The sequence below is a fragment of the Symphalangus syndactylus genome, chromosome 1, assembly GCF_028878055.3.
Source record: "Symphalangus syndactylus isolate Jambi chromosome 1, NHGRI_mSymSyn1-v2.1_pri, whole genome shotgun sequence".
In the NCBI taxonomy this organism is placed as follows: domain Eukaryota; kingdom Metazoa; phylum Chordata; class Mammalia; order Primates; family Hylobatidae; genus Symphalangus; species Symphalangus syndactylus.
In genome coordinates, this window is record NC_072423.2 from 88,498,268 (window position 1) to 88,520,871 (window position 22,604).

At 39.6% G+C, this 22,604-nt stretch overlaps 1 protein-coding gene across 2 annotated transcripts; it reads left to right on the forward strand.

Moving 5' to 3' along the window:
- The first annotated feature begins 564 nt into the window (after positions 1 to 564).
- MS4A3 (membrane spanning 4-domains A3) lies at positions 565 to 22,092 on the forward strand. Of its 2 annotated transcripts, XM_055294047.2 has the most exons (9): positions 565 to 646; positions 896 to 1,065; positions 1,847 to 2,001; positions 12,634 to 12,805; positions 13,936 to 14,073; positions 15,718 to 15,774; positions 18,393 to 18,551; positions 20,665 to 20,766; positions 21,294 to 22,092. In XM_055294047.2, exons 3-9 carry the CDS (start codon positions 1,949 to 1,951, stop codon positions 21,369 to 21,371), a joined length of 759 nt encoding a protein of 252 aa, XP_055150022.2. In that variant the 5' UTR covers positions 565 to 646; positions 896 to 1,065; positions 1,847 to 1,948; the 3' UTR covers positions 21,372 to 22,092. The 2 variants fall into 2 exon arrangements, with proteins under 2 accessions (XP_055150022.2, XP_063470766.1); XM_063614696.1 differs by lacking the exons at positions 565 to 646; positions 20,665 to 20,766.
- Positions 22,093 to 22,604: the final 512 nt, after the last annotated feature.

Genomic DNA, 22,604 nt, shown 5'->3' on the forward strand with positions numbered 1-22,604 from the left:
GTGTCTTAAAAAAACCAAATGTTTATTTATCACATGCAAAGATTTCAGAGTCTCAAAATTATTGTCATTTTGGTTGAGGTGTTGCTTACATGATTACTGGTCCTTATTAGAAATCAAAGATGTAAATGATAAAATTACCAGTGTCTCTATTGTTAAGTATTCTGTTTGTGACTTCATGGCTGGTAGCCTGGTGAGACTTTCTATGTGTATATGTTCATTCTCTTTCATTACATGTAAGTTATGCAGGGATGAATTCATCGAGAATACTTATAAAACCCAATATATTTCACACAAACAACAGATGCTTTGTTTTCAGTTTTGCAGAAGGCAAAGCTAGACTTGGTATAATTAAAAATCATCAAAGAGTTAGTGTTATTTCATATATTTAAATGCTGATTTATTTTTTCTTGAAAATATATCCCTGTTTTTCTTCAGAAGTGGAGAAGGTGACAGGTTAGAGTAGAAATTCTTTCTTTAGAATCATGTTTTAGTGACGCGATGGAGTTAGAGTCTTCATTCCAGGAACAAAGGCAAAGGAAGGAAGGTATGCTGCAAAAAGCTAAGTCAGTATGAGTCTCTGCACAGACCTAGGCCCATTGGGAATGAGATCTGTCTTCACGGACAGTGGGGACACAAATGCAGGAAGGTATGACAGCCATGTGGGCTTCTCTCTAGAAGAGCACCTGGGTCTTAGACGTGGACTTTTTTTTTTTTTTTTTTTTTTTTTTGAGATGGAGTCTTGCTCTGTCGCCCAGGCTGGAGTGCAGTGGCGCAATCTCGGCTCACTGCAAGCTCCGCCTCCCGGGTTCACGCCAGTCTCCTGCCTCAGCCTCTCCGAGTAACTGGGACTACAGGCGCCCCCCACCACGCCAGGCTAATTTTTTGTATTTTTTAGTAGAGACGGGGTTTCACCGTGGTCTCGATCTCCTGACCTCGTGATCCGCCCGCCTCGGCCTTCCAAAGTGCTGGGATTACAAGCATGAGCCACCGCGCCCGGCCAGACGTGGACTTCTTACCCGGGAGGAAAGCACAAGAAGTGACTCCGGGTCTACGTGGGACCCACAAGTGAGCGACTTCAGGGCTTCCTCTCCCCTACTATGTCTGCAGATTCATCTTCAATCAATATTCGGGACTAATTAGGATACACAAACACATCAATTTTTATTTCTAGTCTGGATATAAATTTAGCAAGATATAGGGCTAGCAAAAGCCTCACATCATAAAAAAGAGATGGATTATTTTGATAAAGATCCTGTATTCCTCTGACGCTTCCAAAATAGTCAGAATTTCAAAAGGTTATATAATCTTTAATATGTGAAACTGTATATTTAAAAGGTTGAATGGAATGGAAGTAAAATTAACGATATTTTAAAGTCATCCCTAAAATTAAGGAGTAATCCTGAGGGCAGGGGATTCTATATTCTGTGAAAACCCTAGAATTCCTTAGCATCTACTGTTCTTCAGAGAAGGTTGAAAAGGCATTTTAAAATTGAAAGCTGGTTTCAGTGAAATGGATGTTATACTGTTCTAATCAAATAAATCTACTGATGACTCACAGGAAAACAAGTCCAAAAAGCTAATAGAGAAACGAAAACCAGAAAAGAGTCATGATATAATACTTATACCTTGTAGCAGTTAGGGTTCAATCAGGTAAGCAGAACCAGATTAAGTGATACTGATAAGGGATTTATTGTAATTGATTTTGAGAACTGGGAAGGCTGTTACTTTTGCATCTGATGGTGAGCCTGATGTTGCTTGTAGGTCAGCAGGGCTGGCAGCCTGGAAAACAAGCTGGACTTGAAAAAATAGTTAAGATGGTACATTTTATGTTATGTGTTTTGTACAGTAATTAAGCGACCTTGAAGCATGGAAGCAAAAGAACACATTGGAACCACATCTTCCTCTCATCTCCAACCTTAACCACAAGGATGACCTGGCATCCATTGCCATGGAGTTGTGCAAGCACTTGGTGCAAGACTCAGAGATGCTAAAGGAGATTTGGTGAGAGCAGGAGAAATTATAGGCCCAGCTATAGTCAGTTGCTAGGGGGGTGAGCCAGAGGACCAGAGACAGAGTGTGTAACTTGCACCCTAAATCCATTTTGGTGCACCATGGCTGCTGTCTTACTTTCTACCTCCCAAATCCCACACAAATTTCTTATATGACCAACCCAAAGACTGTTCAGGAAAGATAGTTCTAGTAAATGTAGTTACAGCTTAGCTAAATGTACCCAGAAATACTTTTAGGCTGGTAAGAAATGGAGTTGAATAGTGCCATGGGTGGCAGTAAGTGGGAATATTGAATGCCACATGCACTGTATGTGTGCACATAGAGGTGCAGACATTCTAGAGTTTACTACCTGGCAGTCCTCGGTCAAGTTAATTATGTGCACATCCTATGGCCCAGCAATTAGGATTTTGATTATACATTGCAAAGAAATCCTCATACAGAATTAAGGAACATGGGTATGAGAAGGTTCCTGATACCAAGCTACAATCCCTGTGTGTTCATTTATGGGTGGTGGTTAGGTAAAACATAGTGGATGTCAGTGCAGTATTTGGATACAGCAGACTGCACACTCACAGTGGCTCAGGCCTGTAATCCCAGCACTCTTGGAGGCCGAGGTGGTTGGATCATTTGAGGTCAGGAGTTTGAGACCAGCCTGGCCAACATGGTGAAACCAGTCTCTACTAAAAATACAAAAATCAGTGGGGTGTGGTAATGCATGCCTGTAATTCCAAGTATTTGGGAGTCTGAGGCAGGAGAATCACTTGAACCTGGGAGGCAGAGGTTGCAGTGAGCCTAGATCATGCCACTGCATTTCAGCCTGGGTGACAGAGTAAGACTTCATCTCAAACAAACAAACAAACATTGGGTATTACTAACAGAACTGAGTGAAAAAGAGGACCATGATATATATAATACAATGGCATTTAGGTATCTTAAGAATGTGTGCATGTAGAACTCAATGGTTACCTTTGGTGAGGAGAATGCAAATCAAGGCAAAAGAAGATTAAAGAGCTGTAATATTTCACGTGAAGCCCATCTTTCACTATAGAAAATGTACTTATCAGGATGAAATCCCATTAAAATGGCTGTCAATAATGAAATCTGTTTAACTCCAAACTAAGATACAATTTTACACCCTAAAATAAAGTATATAGGCCACCCCAGTAGAAGAGGTGACCTTTCTTAGAGAAATGCATTTGTTCTTTCCTATCTCATTTCCAACTATCTCGTTATAAAGGTCTTTTAGACATACCCAGTAGTTCTACAATCTGGCTTCACATTGGTGTTGCCTTGGGACCTTTAAAAAATGTCTGTGTTGGGTGCAGTGGTTCATGCCTGTAATCCTAGCACCTTGGGAGGCTGAGGCGGGTGGATCACTTGAGGCCGGAAGTTCAAGACCAGCCTGGTCAACATGTCAAAACCCTGTCCCTACTAAAAAAAATACAAAAATTAGCTGGGCATGGTGGTGTGCCCCTGCAATCCCAGCTACTCAGGAAGCTGAGGCACAAGAATCGCCTGAACCCGGGAGGCAGAGGCTGCAGTGAGCTGAGATTGTGCCATGGCACTCCAGCCTGGGCAACAGAGCAAGACTCTGTCTCAAAAAAAAAAAAAAAAAAAAGAAGTTCATATTCATGTTGGGTTCATCACAAATATCCTGATTTAATGTCTTATAAACTTCCCAGAAGATTCCACTAGGTAGTTGAAAGTAGAACTGTTGTATTAGCGTTTTCTATCTAGGCTATTTCCATGTTTACCAATAAATGACATGATAAATTCTTCCAGTTTTCTTAGGAACTCTAAAAAAAAACAATGCCTTCATTGAAATGCTGAGATTGGATTTCTAGTCCATTTTCCTCGTTTATTTGAAAACACAGCATGAGGTCAAAACAAGGATGAATCAAAGGTAGTTTCTGATTGTTGGTTTTATTTTATTTGATGGCTCATTATTTCAGGACCTCTTGGAACAACAATCCTTGTCCGTCTTAATCTTTTATTAATCTTACAATTATAGTAACTAATGCCATTTCAACATGATTTCAACTTGTGACTTTTGCAACTTTATAAACTGGTAAATTTATGAATTAAACACGTTTAATACACCCCAAAGTCAAAAACCTTATGTGGTTAACTGTTTTAAGAGCTTATACATGTGTTAAGGTATATAAAGGTACTGCTTCATGAACAGTGTGATTTTAATATGTACCCGCATGGGCATGAGTGTGTGTGGGGGGGTAAAACAGACAGTGCAAGCAATAATATTTAGTAAGTAGATAAGACCAGCAAGTCTTGAGAAATATATTGCTTTTTAGTCAAATGGGGCACTTGTAAATGAATAGCTAGGCTATAGGTGAATTCACTTGAAGATTTCCTTTTCCTTTTGGAAATTTGCAACTTGAGTTTTGAACCTGATTATTCTTTAAGGTATTTCAGCACTGAAAGCTAGTCAGTCTCTCCTTTATCATTTCTCCCTGCCGTTAGGAGATATTGCATGCAAGTGGAAGAAAGGTCTATGAATCTTCTATTTTTCCCTTTTTAATTTGTTTTTAAAAATTTTTAATTTATTTATTTTTATCAGCCATAAAAAAGAATAAGATCCAGTCGTTTGCAACAACATGAATGGAACTGGAGATCATCATGTCAAGTGCAATAAGCCAGGCACAGAAAAACAAACATCATATATTCTCACTTGTGGGACCTAAAAATCAAAACAATTGAACTCATGAAGACAAAGTAGAAGGATGGTTACCAGAGGCTGGGAAGGGTAGTGGGGGCCTGGGAAGGGAGGTGGGGATGGTTAATGGGTACAAAAAAATAGAAAGAATGAATAAGACCCACTATTTGATAGCACAACAGGGTGACTATAGTCAATAATAACTGTACATTTTTAAAATAAAGAGTGTGATTGGATTGTTTGCAATGCAATGGATAAGTGCTTAAGGGGATAGATACCCCATTCTTCATGATGTGATTATTGTGCATTTCATGCCTGTATCAAAACATATCATGTACCTCATAAGTATATACACTAGGTACCTACAACAAATGGAAAAAATAGGGGGCCAGGCGTGGTGGCTCACGCCTGTAATCCCAGCACTTTGGGAGGCCGAGGCGGGCAGATCACGAGGTCAAGAGATCGAGACCATCCTGCCCAACATGGTGAAACCCCGTCTCTACTGAAAATACAAAAATTAGCTGGGCGTTGTGGTGTGCACCTGTAGTCCCAGCTACTCGGGAGTCTGAGGCAGGAGAATTGCTTGAACCCAGAGGCGGAGGTTGCAGTGAGCTGAGATCGCGCCACTGCACTCCAGCCTGGTGACAGAGTGAGACTCTGTCTCAAATAAATAAATAAAATAAAAAAAAAATTTTTATGTATTTATTTTACTGCTCCCCCCTCAGCTTTAATGAGGTACAGTCAGATAAATACGTTCTGCAGATCTAATGTACAGCATGAATGGTCTGCAGATCTAACGTACAGCATGATAACTGAAGTTAACAATACTGTATTGTGTACTTGAAGTTTGTTAAGGAGATCTTAAATGTTCTCACCACCACCACCAAAAAAAAAAAAAAAGATGATTATGTGATCTGATGGGTAGATTAATTATCTGCTTTGTGGTAGTGACTTCACAATGCACACATGTGTCAAAACATCATGTTGTACATGGTAAGTATATTAAATTTTTATTTGTGAATCTTCCTTTGAAAGCAGTTTCTCACAATCATTCTCTCTGGAATTGAAGAAAGACCCCAATCATTTTTATTATTTACTTTGAACTCACGTGAAGATCTTAGTTATTAAGACTTTACATGCATTCTGTCATTTACACTTTATACCCCAGAGTGGGCACTATGATCTTCAATTTACAAATGGGAGAACTGAAGCCTTAGAGTTTAAGTAACTTCCTTTCATGGCTTTTTTTACAGCTCCAAATTCAAAATGAGCATGTTGAAAGCATCCACTCTTTTTCCTTTCACTTCTTCAGATTTCTTTCTCTTCTTCGCTGAAGGCATTTTCTTGTCATCTCTTTCTTCTTCAGTATTCCATTGTCAATGGTTCTGGCTAAAACGGGGAGGGAAGGATCTTATCTTTACCACCTTCCTTTTGGCTATTTCCTTCTGACTTCTGTCTCTGTCTTCTCTTTCATCAGTCCCTTCCTTCACTCCTAAATGTAGACCCTGGAGAGCCGCTGCCCTAGGGCTCAGGTGCCAGCTCTCTTAGCAGAAGCACCTGTGCCGAAATTTTCTGGCAGCTGGGCCCCTGCTCATTTCATATTCACAATCTCTGCCCCACACACTATGCTTTGCTCTTGGTAACTGGCCCTCTTTCTCTTTCCTGTGATCACGTCCCCACTTACGCTCCTGTTTGTAGGACTAGGACCTCGCTTTCCTTGCTGTGAACATTCTTCTCTGTCTCACAGACTCCCCTGGGGCATGGATCAGGGTCTGTGCCCCTATTCTTTCTCTCAGGCCTGGCCCTGTGACCTTCATAAAGATTGTGGTTTGAATCTTCACGTTACCTACTTCCTTACTCCCTGTCACTTGGCTCTGATCTTTCTATCACCTGTTTTAGGACATTTATTTAGGATAAGCATATAATTTGGCCACTTTTTTTTTTGTCAATATAGATTCTTTATTTGGCCTTTTATACAAAAGGTAGCATACTAAAACAATCTTTTGCACTTCGCTTTTTTCACTTACATATCCTAGAGATCTTTCCCTATCAAGCATACAGAAGGTTATCTCTATTTTTTAACAGCCATATTGTATTTAATTATTTAAACAGTTCTTAGTACCGAAAGGAGGCCGGGAGTGATGGCTTATGCCTGTAATCCCAGCACTTTGGGAGGCTGAAGCAGTTGAATCACCTGAGGTCAGGAGTTCGAGACCAGCATGACCAATATGGTGAAACCCTGGCTCTACTGAAAATACAAAAATTAGCTGGGCGTGGTGGCGCATGCCTGTATTTGCAGCTATTCAGAAGGCTGGAACAGGAGAATTGCTTGAACCTGGGAGGTGGAGGTTGCAGTAAGCCAAGATTGCACCATTGCACTCCAGCCTGCATGACAGAGCGAGACACCATCTCGACAAACAAACAAAACAAACAAACAAATACAAAAAACCTAAAAAACAAAACAACAAAAAAGAAACTGAAAGGAGGGGTTTTAACAATCATATTAGGATAACAGGCACACTTTGGGCTTCACCATTGTACAAAACAGAGATTTTGCACAGGGCTTTTCCAGTTAAATTTTAGGAAAGCTGGGTAACATTTCTATACCATAGTTTTCTCTACCATAACATTGGGTTAATAGTAGTACCTGGGTCCCGGGTTATTGTGAAGATGAAATGAATTAACATATATAAAGCATTTAGAACAATGACCTGTATGTAGTAACCATTTAATACATTTAAACAATAATTTGCATTATTATTATATCTGTGATATTGGGCAAACTAATTAACCTCTCTAAGCATGTGAGAATTGAATGTCATCACGCATATAAGGTACACAGCACTGTTGCTGGCACATCATGTAAAATAAGTGCCTGAGTGACCACCTCCCTCCTCCAGATGCTTCTCTTACAGTGTGACTTTCTCTCTTCTTGCTATGCAACTAACTCTGTTCTACCTCCATCCCACAACCTCTTCCCACTTGTCTACCCATATTTGTTGCTTGTATTTCCTGTTCCAACAATGTGTTAAGCAACATCTGAAAGCCAGAAGACAGTTATCCCTCACACCAGTTTCCTAATCATCACTAAGCCCTGGGGAAACACAATGGATCAGCGAGGCCCCAAATGCAGATGTGATTAGCACACTGGGCAGTCAGCCCACAAAACATTTTCACCGAGTCCTCTAAAGTGTTGCATAAGGTAAAGATAACGTTAAGTCTGTGGAGGCTTCCGTTATCGGGAAAAGATGCTGTAGTGATCTTTTCTGAGTGTCTCCTACTTGCGACAAGTTGGACTTGGGAGGGAAGCCGCCTGCCAAAGCCTGAATCCTCCAAGGTATAGATTCTCTCTCCATAGACATTCCCCTTTCTTTCATATCTTTTGTTAAAACGCCTCCCGGTGGACTACTGGGGATGTCTGCAAAGGTCTCTGTTTGGTTGCTATGTAGAGGTTTGGAACATTTAACTGTGAGCATGGCTTCTCTTTAGGATGTGATGATTCCTTTGGAGCCATGATAGAAAGTGTTAGACATAATAATACAGCAATTTCTTTGGGAAAATGTGGGTATGGATACACACACACATGCACACACACCTCTTAGGTACATTAAATCCCACTGGCTGCACCTGAGTTTGTCTGCCAGCTCTGATAATGAGGGGTGGTCTCGATATGCCTGAAGTATGGAGTCTGCAAAGTGCATTTTGGCATAGCTCAGGGGACAGTAGAGTGTAATGATAACTTGAGATGGATTACCAGGTTCTGATTTTTAGCTTCTGAAATTGCTGGCTGTGTGGGCTTGGGAAAGCTACTGAACTTCTTTGTTCCTCAGCTTCTTCGTCTGTTAGATGGAAAGGATCATAACAGTAGTACCCATTTATCTGAGGTTGTGAGAACTAAATTAGTAAACATGAGTAAAGCCCTTAGAACAAATGCCTGCCACATACTAAGAGCTGGAGAGGTGAACTTAACTGGCAGTTTCCTAGAAAATCTACATTTCTCTGATTTTGTGTGTGTGTGTGTGTGAGACAGAGTCTCGCTCTGTCACCCAGGCTGGAGTGCAATAGCACGATCTTGGCTCACTGCAACCTCTGCCTCATGGGTTCAAACAATTCTCCTGCCTCAGCCTCCTGAGTAGCTGGGATTACAGGCGCGTGCCATCACAACAAGCTAATTTTTTGCGTTTTCAGTAGAAACAGGGTTTCACTGTGTTAGCCAGGATGATCTCAATCTCCTGACCTCGTGATCCTCCCGCCTCGGCCTCCCAAAAGTGCTAGGATTACAGGCGCGAGCCACTGCACCCGGACCATTTCTCTGATTTTTTTTAACAAATAAGTAACTGATTTAACCGAATTTTAGAAAATATAGTTTGTTTCACCTGGAGGCTGAAAATTCTCCCTGATTATTTTGATTATTTGAAACAAATCAAGTTAAATAATATGGTTAGATATTTGCTCCCTTCAGAAGTGCTCTTGGGGTTTCTTGGGATGAGAGGCTCCAGTGCTTGCAGAGGTATTTTCCATTATCATTTATCAGGATGGCTACCTTGGGCTGGACCAAAAGTCTGGTTACTGATTGAACATATGTGTTAACTGAGTGCTTGCCATCTGATGATTCTGAGCTAGGCGCTGGAGTTGCAGTGATGAGTAGACAACGAGGTAACAGACAAGTATCCAGGCAATTAAAGCTCAGGCTGATTAAGTGGTATGAGAAGGAAAGTTGAGGAAATTTTGAGAGCAAACAAAAGGGGTGCACGCTTCTTCCAGAGTTGGCCAGGACTAAAAACAACGTCCTGGAAGTATGACATGTGGGCTGAAAATCAGTCTGGAAGGGCCGGGCGCGTTGACTCACGCCTGTAATCCCAGCACTTTGGGAGGCGGATGTGGGTGGATCACCTAGGTCAAGAGATCGAGACCAGCCTGGCCAACATGGTAAAACCCCATCTCTACTAAAAGTACAAAAATTAGCTGGGTGTGGTGGTGCACGCCTGTAATCCCAGCTACTTGGGAGGCTGAGGCAGGATAATAGCTTGAACCCAGGAGGTGGAGGTTGCAGTGAGCCGAGATCACTCCAGCCTGGGAGACAGAGCAAGGCTCCAGCTCAAAAAAAAAAAAAAAAAAAAAAAAATACAGTCTGGAAGGAGAGCAGAAATTATCCAGGTGAAGCTTGAGGGGACTTGTCTTTCAGGAATAGGGGGATAGCATAGAGGATTAAAGACAGTTGAGGGCTTGGAACGTCTGAAGGAAGACAAATCAATAAAAGAAGGCTGGATGGAGTTTTGAGATAGGGAGGGGTGAGGGGTGAGGTGGGAGACACAGGCAAGAAATTATCTGGTCATAAAGCAGCAACATTCTCCATATTGCATGCATCTTAGTTCATTAGATATTTAATCCAAAATACATACAAATTTCCCAGTGGATAAATTTGAAGTCTTAGCTTTTTGGCTATTCTTATTTATACTTCTTGCAGATAATTACGTTAGGAAATCATTCACATAGAGTTTGCTTTAAGCTTTATTGATCTTCCCTGGCTCTTGGGTTCTGTGCAGTGCTGAACACGGGAGGTTAAGAGTTCCTTGTCATTTCACATTTATCCATATTTAAATACATAGAGAATGTAATTTAATCTTGGCATGAAAATCAATATTGGTAGGAAACTTTGATGAAGAGTATTGGTAGGAAAATTTTATGACATTTCTAATAAATGTTTTATCAGTATTGGTAGAGAACTTTTATGAACTTTTATAGCAATTCCCAGTGTAATAATACAACATGGCTTGACTCTCACTTTAAGTCAATGCTTAGTAAATTTGTCACCACACTTAAGTGAGGGTCATACGTGCCCCCAGAATAGAGTATCAGAAAGGTAAACATCCTGAAAGTGGCATGTATTTAGCTTGACAAAAAAATTATTAGAAAAATGGATCGGCCGGGCGCGGTGGCTCACCCTTGTAATCCCAGCACTTTGGGAGGCCGAGGCGGGCGGATCACGAGGTCAGGAGATCCAGACCACGGTGAAACCCTGTCTCTACTAAAAATACAAAAAATTAGCCGGGCGTGGTGGCGGGCGTCTGTAGTCCCAGCTACTCGGAGAGGCTGAGGCAGGAGAATGGCGTGAACCCGGGAGGCGGAGCTTGCAGTGAGCCGAGATCGCGCCACTGCACTCCAGCCTGGGCGACAGAGCAAGACTCCATCTCAAAAAAAAAAAAAAAGAAAAAGAAAAATGGATCTAGTATATAATTTATAAGAAGGAGTAGAAATTAAGATACTATTCTTTACTTTCTTTTTCAATAAAAAGCTTTTATTTTAGATTGAAGGGTACATGTACAGGTTCGTTCTATAGGTAAATTCATGCCACAGGGGTGTGTTGTGCAGCTTGTCACCCAGGTACTAAGCCTAGTACCCAACAGTTATTTTTCCCGATCTCCTCCCTCCTCTCTCTGATAATCTCCAGTGTGTGTTGTTCCCCTTTATGTGTCCATTTGTTCTTATCATTTAGCTCCCACTTATAAGTGAGAATATGTGGTATTTGGTTTTCTGTTCCTGTATTAGCTTTCTAAGGATAATGGCGTCTAGCTTCATCCATGTTCCTGCAAAAGACATGATCTCATTCCTTTTTTTGGCTGCATAGTATTCCATGTGTGTATGTACCACATTTTCTTCATCCAGTCTACAACTGATGGACATTTAGGTTGATTCTATGTCTTTGCTATTGTGAATAGTGCTGCAACGAACATTCACGTGAATGTGTCTTTATGGTAGAATGATTTATATTAAGATCTTATTCTTAACCCAATCAATAGTTATGGCAGAATACAGCATCATTTCGTGTGTTTATGGTTCATCTCATGCCATCTCCCTCATCAGTTAAAAAAGCATATAAGAATTTTACAACTATTTTGTGTTGGAGGGTACTATGAATTAGGAAGTTATATTGCCCAACATTCAGAAGTCCAATATAAGCATTCTGTGTGTACTTTAGTGATACATATTTTTTAGCTGTAATGATTGAGGTGGTTGTTTTGTGACCCTTATATATATATATATAAACTTGAAGTCCTTTTTGTCAGAAGGCAGAGTATAAGTTAAAAGCTGATACCACCTGTTCACAGGTTAAGAATTCCGTACATTATCAAAGTCAACTCTCTCAATGTTAATATAAAATTAAAATTATTCCCATTTTTACAGAAGTGAAAACTGAGGTTACCACTACAAGGTCATGCAACTAGTAAGTGATGAAATCTGGATTTGAATTTGGATCTTTCACAGTGCTTAAACTCTATTATGTTATGTTGATACTCAGAAAGACATCTTCTATATAATGCTGTATAATGTGGTGGTTTGAAAAATATTGGACCTTAGAGTAGAATGTTTTTAGTAGAATCTGAAATGATTTATAAGCTATATAAGTTTGGGTAAGTTTCTCAGTCTCTCTATACCTCAATTTTTTTCATCTGTGAAATGGGAATAATAATAATATTATAACAGAATTAAACATATTAATACATTCACAGCATCCAGACAGTGCCTGGCATATAGTAATAAGTACTAAATAAATGACACCTATTATTATTACTGGAATGTGACTAAAGCCATTATTCTTAAAAAGAGACCACCGCTCAGAGAAACCATATGTCTGGTTGCCCTCGACTGATTTGAAGAAAGGCAGGGACTGTATATCAGTGCATGCAAAATGAGAAAGAAATTGTTCTTTACCATTCTAAAGTTAAGTGAAGTACCAAGGCCTACTACAATGACCTGATGATGTCTACTACTTCAAGGCAAGACAGAATTAAATATTGTACAAACTCTGTTGTTGCTCTGCCCTGGTGTCCCATTTGTGGAGAGTCATTGTAATGTATGGACAGAATCGAACCCTTCTGTAACACTCAAAATTTTAGTAGCTAGTGGAAAAAGGGAAAGCATGAAGGCTTTGGATTTCTTTTCTATCACAGCCATAAACAACCCCAAATGGCCTCCCACGAAGTTGATAATGCAGAGCTGGGGTCAGCCTCTACCCATCGTACCCCAGGCAGTGAGGCAGGACCAGACGAGCTGAATAATTCTGTCTACCAGCCCATTGATGGATCACAAGATTATCAGAAAGGAAAATTACAAGTTCTTGGGGTAAGTCAGCCTTAGTTTAAACACTGATTTAAGAGGGAAGAAAATAAATACAGTTGACCTGTGAACAATGTGTGTTCGAACTGTGAGGATTCCCTTACCTGTGGATTTCTTCCACCCCTGTTTGCCATCCCGAGACAGCAAGAACAACCCCTGCTCTCCATCTTCTTCCTCAGTCTATTCAATGTGAAGAGGATAAGGATGAAGACCTTTATGATAATCTACTTCCACTTAATGAATAGTAAATACATTTTCTCTTTCTTATGATTTCCTTAATAACGTTTTTAGTTTCTCTAGCTTATTGTATATAATATGTCACATACAAAATATGTGATAATCGACTCTTTATGTTAATAGTAAGGCTTCTGGTCAACAGTAGGCTATTAGTAGTTCAGTTTTGGGGAAGTCACAAATTACATGTGGATTTTCCACCGTGAAGGGGTGGGCATTCCAAACCCCGATGTTGTTCAAGAGCCAACTGTGTCATGTAGAAAAACTTGCTTATGCTGAGAAGGAGGAAATTCTGAGTTATTTATCACTGACTTAATGATGAATTGGAGAAAAGACAGGGACTTCTTATAGATATGGGGAGCAGAAATGCAGAGGCATTTTCTCATGGTAGAAAACATCAAACCTTGGAGAACAGATTCCAAGACCCTTCATTTTTTGTTTTGTGCCTTTTGACCAGCCATTTCAGGAGGCTGAGCTCTATGAAGCTTATACTCTATATTTTAAATTTAAACATTGGGTTGAGAGAAAGGCTGAGTAGGATATGGCTTATCCTCTGTCTGCCTTCATCATATTATGACCCAAAAGCATGCTGGGAAGAGACTTTGACTCCATCTACCTTACCAATCATGTCTCCTTTACTCTCCTGCCACTTTCTGAGAGGAGTTCGTGAGAAGGAACAGAAATGTGGGAGAGAGGTGAAGATGAAAGGCTGCCGCTGGAATCGGTGCGGATAGTGTGGAACAAAATCTCTTTCAGATAAGCTCTTGTTCTGTTAATTTAGGCTTGACACTGTAACCATTTCAAGCACCGACATCTCCTTTCTGAGGAAAATTAAAATGGCCTGTTTTCAGTGTCCACTTTAGTATATGACTGTTATGCCTTTTTCCCCTTTCTTCTTTCAGGCCATTCAGATCCTGAATGCAGCAATGATTCTGGCTTTGGGTGTCTTTCTGGGTTCCTTGCAATACCTGTTCCACCTCGAAAGGCACTTCTTTTTCTTCACCTTCTACACAGGCTACCCGATTTGGGGTGCTATATTTGTGAGTATTCATACTCCCCTGGCTGTATGTTATTTCTTAGATACCACTGCTGGAGATGTGTTTGATGACAAAAGTATTGTTTGTGGGTTATTGGAAGGTTGCATGCTGTGGTTTTGATTCACAATTCTTGATATAAACAATTAGAGACAATAAACTCTTTCTTTTTTAATTAATTAATTAATTACTTAATTTATTTTTTGAGACAAGGTCTCGGTCTGTCATCCAGGCTGGAGTGCAGTGGCATGATCTCTGCCCACTGAAACCTCTGCCTCCCCAGCTCAAGTGATTCTCTTGCCTCAGTCTCCTGAGTGGCTGGGATTACAGGCATGCACCACCATGCCCAGCTAATTTTTGTTTTTGTATTTTTAGTAGAGACAGGGTTTCACCATGTTTTCCAGGACGGTCTCAAACTCCTGACCACAAGTGGTCCTCCCAGCTTGGCCTCCCAAAATGCTGGAATTGCCATGCGTGAGCCCTGATGCCAGGCCAAAAATCTCTTTCTGATTAAGAGAAACCACATTTGCCAAGTACAAATGAAGTCCTAAAAATTATCTTATATCTATGTGTTACATTTATAGATACTTAAAAAATTGAATGAAAAATGGGTATTGATGAATTGCCTTGTGGTACAGCAGAGAGTCCTGGCTTGAGAGTTAAGAAATTTGTCTGCTGATTACTGTCTGAAAATCAGAAGAATCATTTCCACTATTTGGGTCAACATGCAATCAGAAAAAATAGGGGTGATTTTAAAACGTATTCATTCAGCTTTGATTATTTGATTATTACTTCCCTGATGGTTCATTTTTAAAAAGTGAATGATATGTTTGTTGGCCATTTGTATATCTTCTTTTGAGAATTGTCTATTCATGTCCTTAGCCATTTTTTGATGGAATTGTTTGTTTATTTCTTGTTGATTTGTTTGAGTTCATTGCAGATTCTGGATATTAGTCCTTTGTTAGATGTATAGATTGTGAAGATTTTCTCCCACTCTGTGGGTTGTCTGTTTACTCTGCTGACTGTTCCTTTTGCCATGCAAAAGCTCTTTAGTTTAATTAGGTCCCAGCTATTTATCTTTGATTTTATTGCATTTGTTTTTGGCTTCTTTGTCATGAAATCCTTGCATAAGCCATTATCCTAAGTGAAGTAATTCAGGAGTGGAAAATCAAACATCATATGTTCTCACTTATAAGTGGGGGCTGAGCTATGAGGATGCAAAGGCATAAGAATGACACAATGGACTTTGGGGACTCAGGGGGAAAGGTGGGAAGGAGGTGAGGGATAAAAGGCTACAAATTGTGTGCAGTGTATACTGTTTGGGTGATGGGTGCACCAAAATCTCACAAATTACCACTAAAGAACTTATCCATGTAACCAAACACCACCTGTTCCCCAATAACGTATGGAAATAAAAAAAAATTTAAAAAAACAAAATGAATAAAATTAATTGCATGGAAAGACAAAATAAATAAATAAATAAATAAATAAAGTGAGCAGCATCAAGTACAATTCTGTGTCCTAGGATGTGAATTTAAAAAGGAAGTTTGTATGACTACTGCTGGATATCTGCTAATTGAGGGAGGACCAAGAAGAAAATGGTTGAGACTTAATATTCCTTTATCTGTTTTACTTCCTATTTTCAAACAGTTCTGTAGTTCAGGAACCTTGTCTGTTGTAGCAGGGAGAAAACCCACGAGAACATGGGTAAGTAGCACTTCCTCTTTTTCTATGATCAGAGGAGTAGAAATATATTATTCATAAACAGTAGGATAGTAAGTGTCCATGAATACAACTGAGGCATTGAATATCATTTAATGCACAAAAAATTAGTTTTCTTAACGTATTCAGATGGTAGGTCAGCAGAAGATCACATACATTGTGAGGATGCATTCCTGGGATGCTTGCTGTTAATATTGGTAAACTTGAAGCTTAGAAAAAGTCTTCTTGATTTTTATGTGTTGTCAAGTTTGACCAATTCTAATTATTTGGAAGTAAGAACTCCCACCACTAACTAGTTTGACAACTGAAAGTCCAAACTTCTATTCTAAACAACTGCTAAGTCTCTATGATGTGTTCTTAGTGAGTCACGTAGCCACTGATACTCCACTTTCCTAGTCCATTCATTCACTTTCCCTCCTCCATGGATAGCTATTTTACCATTTTATTGTATCCTCAAACACCAATCCCACTTCTCTCCTCCTTACTCTCTGCTGATGATTTTTCTGTCTCTTCTGAGAAAACTGAAGCCATTAGAAGAGAATTTTCAGACCTCCACTACTTAATGGACTAGATCTGTACCAATGTATTTTTTCTTCTAGCCTCTTACCATAGGAAAACTTTGTGATTTTCTTTAAAGCTGATCTCCCTACTTGAGTATAAGATTCCATTCTTTTCTTCCCCACACAAGTGCATCACTTTAATTTGTGTCTCTCTACTATATATATATTTTTTGAGTCTCACTCTGTCACCCAGGTGGAAGTGCAGTGGTGTGGTCACAGCTCACTACAGCCTCCACCTTCCGGGGCTCATGACATCCTCCCACCTCAGCCTCTCACATAGCTGGGACTACAGGTGTGTGCCACCATGCCTGGCTAATATTTGTCTTTTTTTTTTTTTTTTGGTAGAGACAGGATCTTGCCATGTTGCCCAGGCTGGTCTCAAAATCTCAGGCTCAAGCAGTCCTCCTGCCTCAGCCTCCCAAAAGGCTGGGGTTACAGGCATGAGTTACCTTGCCCCATCTCTAATCAGCATGTAAACATCCAGTTACTGTTCTAAACTTAAAAACAAAACAAAAAAAGGAAACCTTGACATTATTTCTCCCTGCTAGGGACAGGCACAATTTGTATTTCCTTCTGTAGCTAAACTCCTTCAAAGGAATCATCATGTTCTTTCTCTAATTTCCATATACTGGTTTGAATTAAGCCCACTTCAATAAGACTTTATTTTATTCCCTACTATCCTTCTGTAACTGCTGTCTTTAAGATCACTGAAAACTTCCACCCTGCTAAAACAACGGTCGACTCTTGATCCTCACCTAACTTACCCCATGAGCAGCATTTAGCATAGTTAGTCTCCCACTCTTCCTTCCAGGAATTTCCTCACTTGGCTTCCAGCATACATTGCTTGGCTGGTTTTCCTCCCATCTTTTGGTTTCTCCATCTCAGTCTCCTTTCCTGGTTCCTTTCCTTGTCTCTGACCTTTTAATGTTCTGGTGCCCCAGAGCTGAATTCTTTGCCACCTGCTCTTCTCAATCTATACGTACTTCTTCTGTGATCTCACACATTCTTATGACTTCAAATAATATCTATATGCCCACAACCCTGAAATAAGTATTTCCAGCCCAGGTATCTCTCCTGATCATCAGACTGGCATGTAAAGATCCAAAGCCCAACTCCCAGTCTTCTTCCTCAAACCTTCTCCTCATGTCAGCTGAGGGGAATGTCATCCTTCTAGATTCCCAGACCAAACACAGAATAACCCAGAGTCTTCTTTCTTTCACAATCCTGAATCCTCTTTATCAGCAAATAATGTTGGCTCTACTTTCAAGCTATTATTACATCCAATTTTGACCTTTTCTTATCTTTTTATTGATGACATTTCATCCAATCCACCTTGTCTCTCCTAATCGGGCTTCTAGCTTTTATCGTTGAACTTCTCTTTGCCTTGCTAGAAACAGTGATCCCTCGAAACCATAAAGCCAAATATATCATGTATTTCTTCCAAATCTTTCATTGGCTTTGTATTTTTCTTAGAGTTAGAAACAAGTTCCTTTTCATGATCTGCAGAGCCCTACATGATTTGGCTCTCTGTTAACTTTCCTTCTTCTTCATTTCCTAGTATTGCCTACACGCCTCCAATGCCCTTGGCCCCTTTGCTTCCTCAAAGATTCTGGCCTCAGGACTTTGAGTGTTTCCCTAACTGCAAGGATATTCTCCAGATATCCTCCTGGCTGGCAGCCACAGCTCTTTCATGCCTCTCCCCAGTGTCATTTCTATTCAATATCATGAACCCCCACTCCTCTTTTTGGATTCCCAGATTCTCCTTATCCCATTCTGTTAGCCCTTAGTACTTCATCACTTTCAAAAATATTATGTAATTTACCTATAGTATGTTTACTTTTTTCTTTGTTTTTATTGCTAGAATATAAGCTCCATGGAGGGTAGGGGACAGAAATCTTTCTTTGGTCATTGGTGTTTGTCTCGCATCTAGGATATCAGTGAGTGTGTAAACAATATTCAATCAATGTTTGTGTCAATGAATTGTTGCCAAAGGAATGAAGTATGTGCTGCATATATTAATTGAAAATTCTTATTCTTTTTTAGATACAGAACAGTTTTGGAATGAACATTGCCAGTGCTACAATTGCACTAGTGGGGATTGCTTTTCTCTCAATAAATTTAGCAGTTAATATCCTGTCATTAAAGAGTTGTCAGTCTTCAAAGTCACCGGACCTATGCAATTACATGGGCTCCATATCAAATGTATGTTTCTGAAAAATATGTATAAAATATTTCAAACAATCCAGGATGTACAGAAAAATAATATATCAGGTACCAATGTGCCATAATTTGAACCTCTTTTTTTTTGAGACAGAGCCTTGCTCTGTCGCCCAGGCTGGAGTGCAGTGGCGTGATCTCTGCTCACTGCAAGCTCCGCCTCCTGGGTTCACACCATTCTCCTGCCTCAGCCTCCTGAGTAGCTGGGACTACAGGCACCCACCACCATGCCCAGCTAATTTTTTGTATTTTTTTAGTAGAGATGGGGTTTCACCGTGTTAGCCAGGATGGTCTTGATCTCCTGACTTCATGACCCACGCACCTCAGCCTCCCAAAGTGCTGGGATTACGGGCGTGAGCCACCACACCCGGCCCATAATTTGAATCTTGGGTCTGCCACCTATTTGCTTTATAATGAAGGGCAAATTAGATAATCCCTTGAGTTTTCTCATTTTTGAAATGAGGATAACAATAGTACCCATCTCATAGGATTGATGTTAATATTTAATAAGTTAACATATGATAAGCAATTAAAACAAGGCTTAGCATATCATGATACACAATTATTACTACAACTACTACTATTACACTCCCCAGAGAGATTTTTTTTAAAGTTTCATTTCATATCTCCTTGCTTAATAAAACAAACGAGAGATTTACAACTTTCTCTGCAATCTGGAATATTCAAATAATGACTTGAAGTTTTGAAGGACTGCGCTTTAGAATGAAATGAGCATGGTGTTTTCAAAGGAAAGCTCTTTAATAACCTTACCAATTTTATTTTTTATTTTTTGAGATGGAGTCTCGCTCTGTCGCCCAGGCTGGAGTGCAGTGGCACAGTCTCGGCTCACTGCAAGCTCCGCCTCCCGGGTTCACGCCATTCTCCTGCCTCAGCCTCCCGAGTAGCTGGGACTACAGGTGTCCACCACCATGCCCGGCTAATTTTTTGTATTTTTAGTAGAGATGGGGTTTCACTGTGTTAGCCAGGATGGTCTCGATCTCCTGACCTCGTGATCTGCCTGCCTCGGCCTCCCAAAGTGTTGGGATTACAGGCGTGAGCCACCGCACCTGGCCAACCTTACCAATTTTTTTAAAATTTGTGTTTAGGTATTCTACCTCTTGTGAGGTCTACTTAGAAATTAATATTTTCTTTTGGAATTATTCATTTCATCCCAATGATCTATGAACTGTTAATTACAGACTCACTCCTAAGCTTCCTGTTTTCTTGTTTTTATTATTATTATACTCTAAGTTCTAGGGTACATGTGCACAATGTGCAGGTTTGTTACATATGTATACATGTGCCGTGTTTGTTTGCTGCACCCATTAACATGTCATTTACATTAGGTATTTCTCTTAATGCTATCCCTCCCCCATCCCCCCACCCCACGACAGGCCCTGGTGTGTGATGTTCCCCACCTTGCGTCCAAGTGTTCTCATTGTTCAATTCCCACCTATGGGTGAGACACTACTTGTGGAAGTTTGTGTTCTCATTTTCTTTATTATATTTTTAATGATCTAAATTTATATTTGTTGGAGCCTGATTTTTCAGTGAATTTGGAGGTATTTTTCCTCCAGGGTTATATTGTATTGGTTGCTTCTAGGTGCCTCAGTAACAACAGTAGAATCATCAGCCCAACCATTTTATTTTGTGTTTATATCAGCTTAGTGTTTTAGTTTCTAGGGATAATGTAAATGCCTAAACCCCTATAGAGTGCTATTAATGAAATTGTGGAAGGGCCATTTTTGTTCATTTTCCTAAACTGCCTACTCCTCTCCTTAGTTTACCACTATTCAGATTGGAAGATGTTAGTGATAATGTCAGAATTTTGTTTCTACAGCTTCTTCCTCCTGTAGCTACTTCACATGCGTTGACATAGAAATGCGACACATCTTTCTCTTCAGAGAAAATGTTTTCATGCTTTTAGATTGAGATACTATCTCTTCTACAGTATTATATGTGTCTGTGTCTTTAATTTATGGTTCGCTTTGTTCCACTTTACGGCGGGGAGATGTTGTAGTCTGGTTTCCTGCTGACATTTTTTTTTTTACCTCTGGATGTTGCCACTGGGTTTGATATAAGGCATCATATCCCCTAGGGCGTGGTGTCTCTACTGCTGATTCTCACCTCGCTGGAATTATGCATAACCATCTCTACTGTAGCCATGTGGTGCAAAACAAACTGCTGTAATTCAAGAGAGGTAAGATTTTTCAAATGATTAATCATTCACACGGTCTCAAAGCCTCCCTGTAGGGTTTGAAGTTGTTTCTGATGCTTAGAAATAAACTTTTATGTGGTAATGATTTGTGGAGTTCCTGGAATTAGAGATTGTATGAATGTTAGAGATGGAATGAAGGGTAGAAAAGAATTTGGACGTGAAAATGCAAGAGGAAATACTGTACTTGATATATAAGAGCATACTTTCTTATACAGCTGGAATTAAGTTTTATTATTTTCTTATAACTTGTAACTTTCTACTTGTATGACCTAAGAAAAATTAATAATTCTTTCTAAATTTTAGATATATTGACTGTAAAATGAAAATAATATTTTCATTCTCTTCTAATGTTTGTGTGAGTACTGTCTATATAATCTTTACAGCATTTGGCACAGTAAACATCAATGAATGGATTTTATTGTTGATGATTATGATGATAACAGGAAGGGATGGGAGGAGGAGGAGATAATGATCCTGTTCGTGGACATTAATGTTGTTTTATTTTCTAGGAAATTTCCTCACCTCCCAATTCTGTGGAATCAAGAATACTTCCTTATGAAACTAATTCTGAGAGCATGAATATTTGACCTTAAATCTCCAGTGACTCAGAGCTTCACCCACAAACTCAGGAGAACATGAGCCTGTTTGTAAAGCTCAATCCTTCTACCATGGCACCAATCACAAGAACCTTGGACATTTGGCTGACTCTATCCTTTCTCTCCTAACTATAAATCCTATTTGTGTGTTGTGGGTATGGAAGGACAGATATATTTCTTTAGGCATTCTTGGATATTTGCAACTTCTATGATCATTACTCCAAAGTTGTTTCCAGAAATTGGTTCTATTTCTTCTTACCCACCTACTCCATTGCTTTATGAGGTTTAAGGAAGGAAGGCAGTATAATCCCTATTCAATATACTTTTTCTAAAATCCAACTTCTGACCACCCAGTAGGAAGAAAAATGAGACATTTTTTCCATTACAGAGAAATGCTTCTTCACTTTAACTAACATCAGCATTATAAAAGGTGTCAAATAAAAAATTACCATCGTTGTCATTAAAATAAATTTTCACTATATTTGAGATAGGAGGGTTAAGGCTCAGGGATTTTATTTCAGTGAACTGCTAGAACTCACACATGCCCTGATATGTAAATGATAATTTATGTTGGTGAGTCTGAGAGCAAGCCCAAATGTGTTCTTCAAAGGACAATGGGAAACTGTAAAGTAGAGAAGTAAAGAATAAGGCCTTTAGAATCTGACACATCTGGGTTCAAATTCTGAAACTGTCACTTATTACCTGTATGAACATGGGCAAGTTATCTAATCTCTCTGACCTATTTTTCCTCATCTGTAAAATAGGTGTAATAATAACAACTACTTTGTCAGTTGCTCTGAGGGTTAAATGAAAATAAAAAGAAAATGTGAAACAGCACCACAGGTACTTGCTAATGATGTTGCTGTTGTTGCTGGTCTTGCTGTTGCTGGTGAAAGCCAAGGTGGGATTGTGGTCAGATGTGCTGGAGAGATACAGTGGAAACCTTACTTATACTTCCATTGTGGCTCCTCATATAATTTCCAACAACTCCAATAGCCATCTTTTCAAGGTGGCAATGTGGTGTGAAAACTTCCCTCAGTTCCTCGTTTATAAATCTGCTAAAGCACTTATATTTCTTATTCACAAATATTCAAGATAAATAAAATTTATGAATAAGAAATATAAGCACTTATTGTGTCCATAAATTTATACCCATAATTTACTCTTAGCTACTTGTATATCGTATGTGCAAAGGTTCTTTTCTACCACTTGTTGCCTACTTAT

Coding starts and splice junctions, on each gene's coding strand:
- MS4A3 (XM_055294047.2), top strand. CDS start 1,949: ATGGAGTTGTGCAAGCACTTGGTGCAAGACTCAGAGATGCTAAAGGAG. Junction 2,002..12,633: donor GAGATGCTAAAGGAGATTTG/GTGAGAGCAGGA, acceptor TTTCTATCACAG/CCATAAACAACCCCAAATGG. Junction 15,775..18,392: donor GAAAACCCACGAGAACATGG/GTAAGTAGCACT, acceptor ATTCTTTTTTAG/ATACAGAACAGTTTTGGAAT.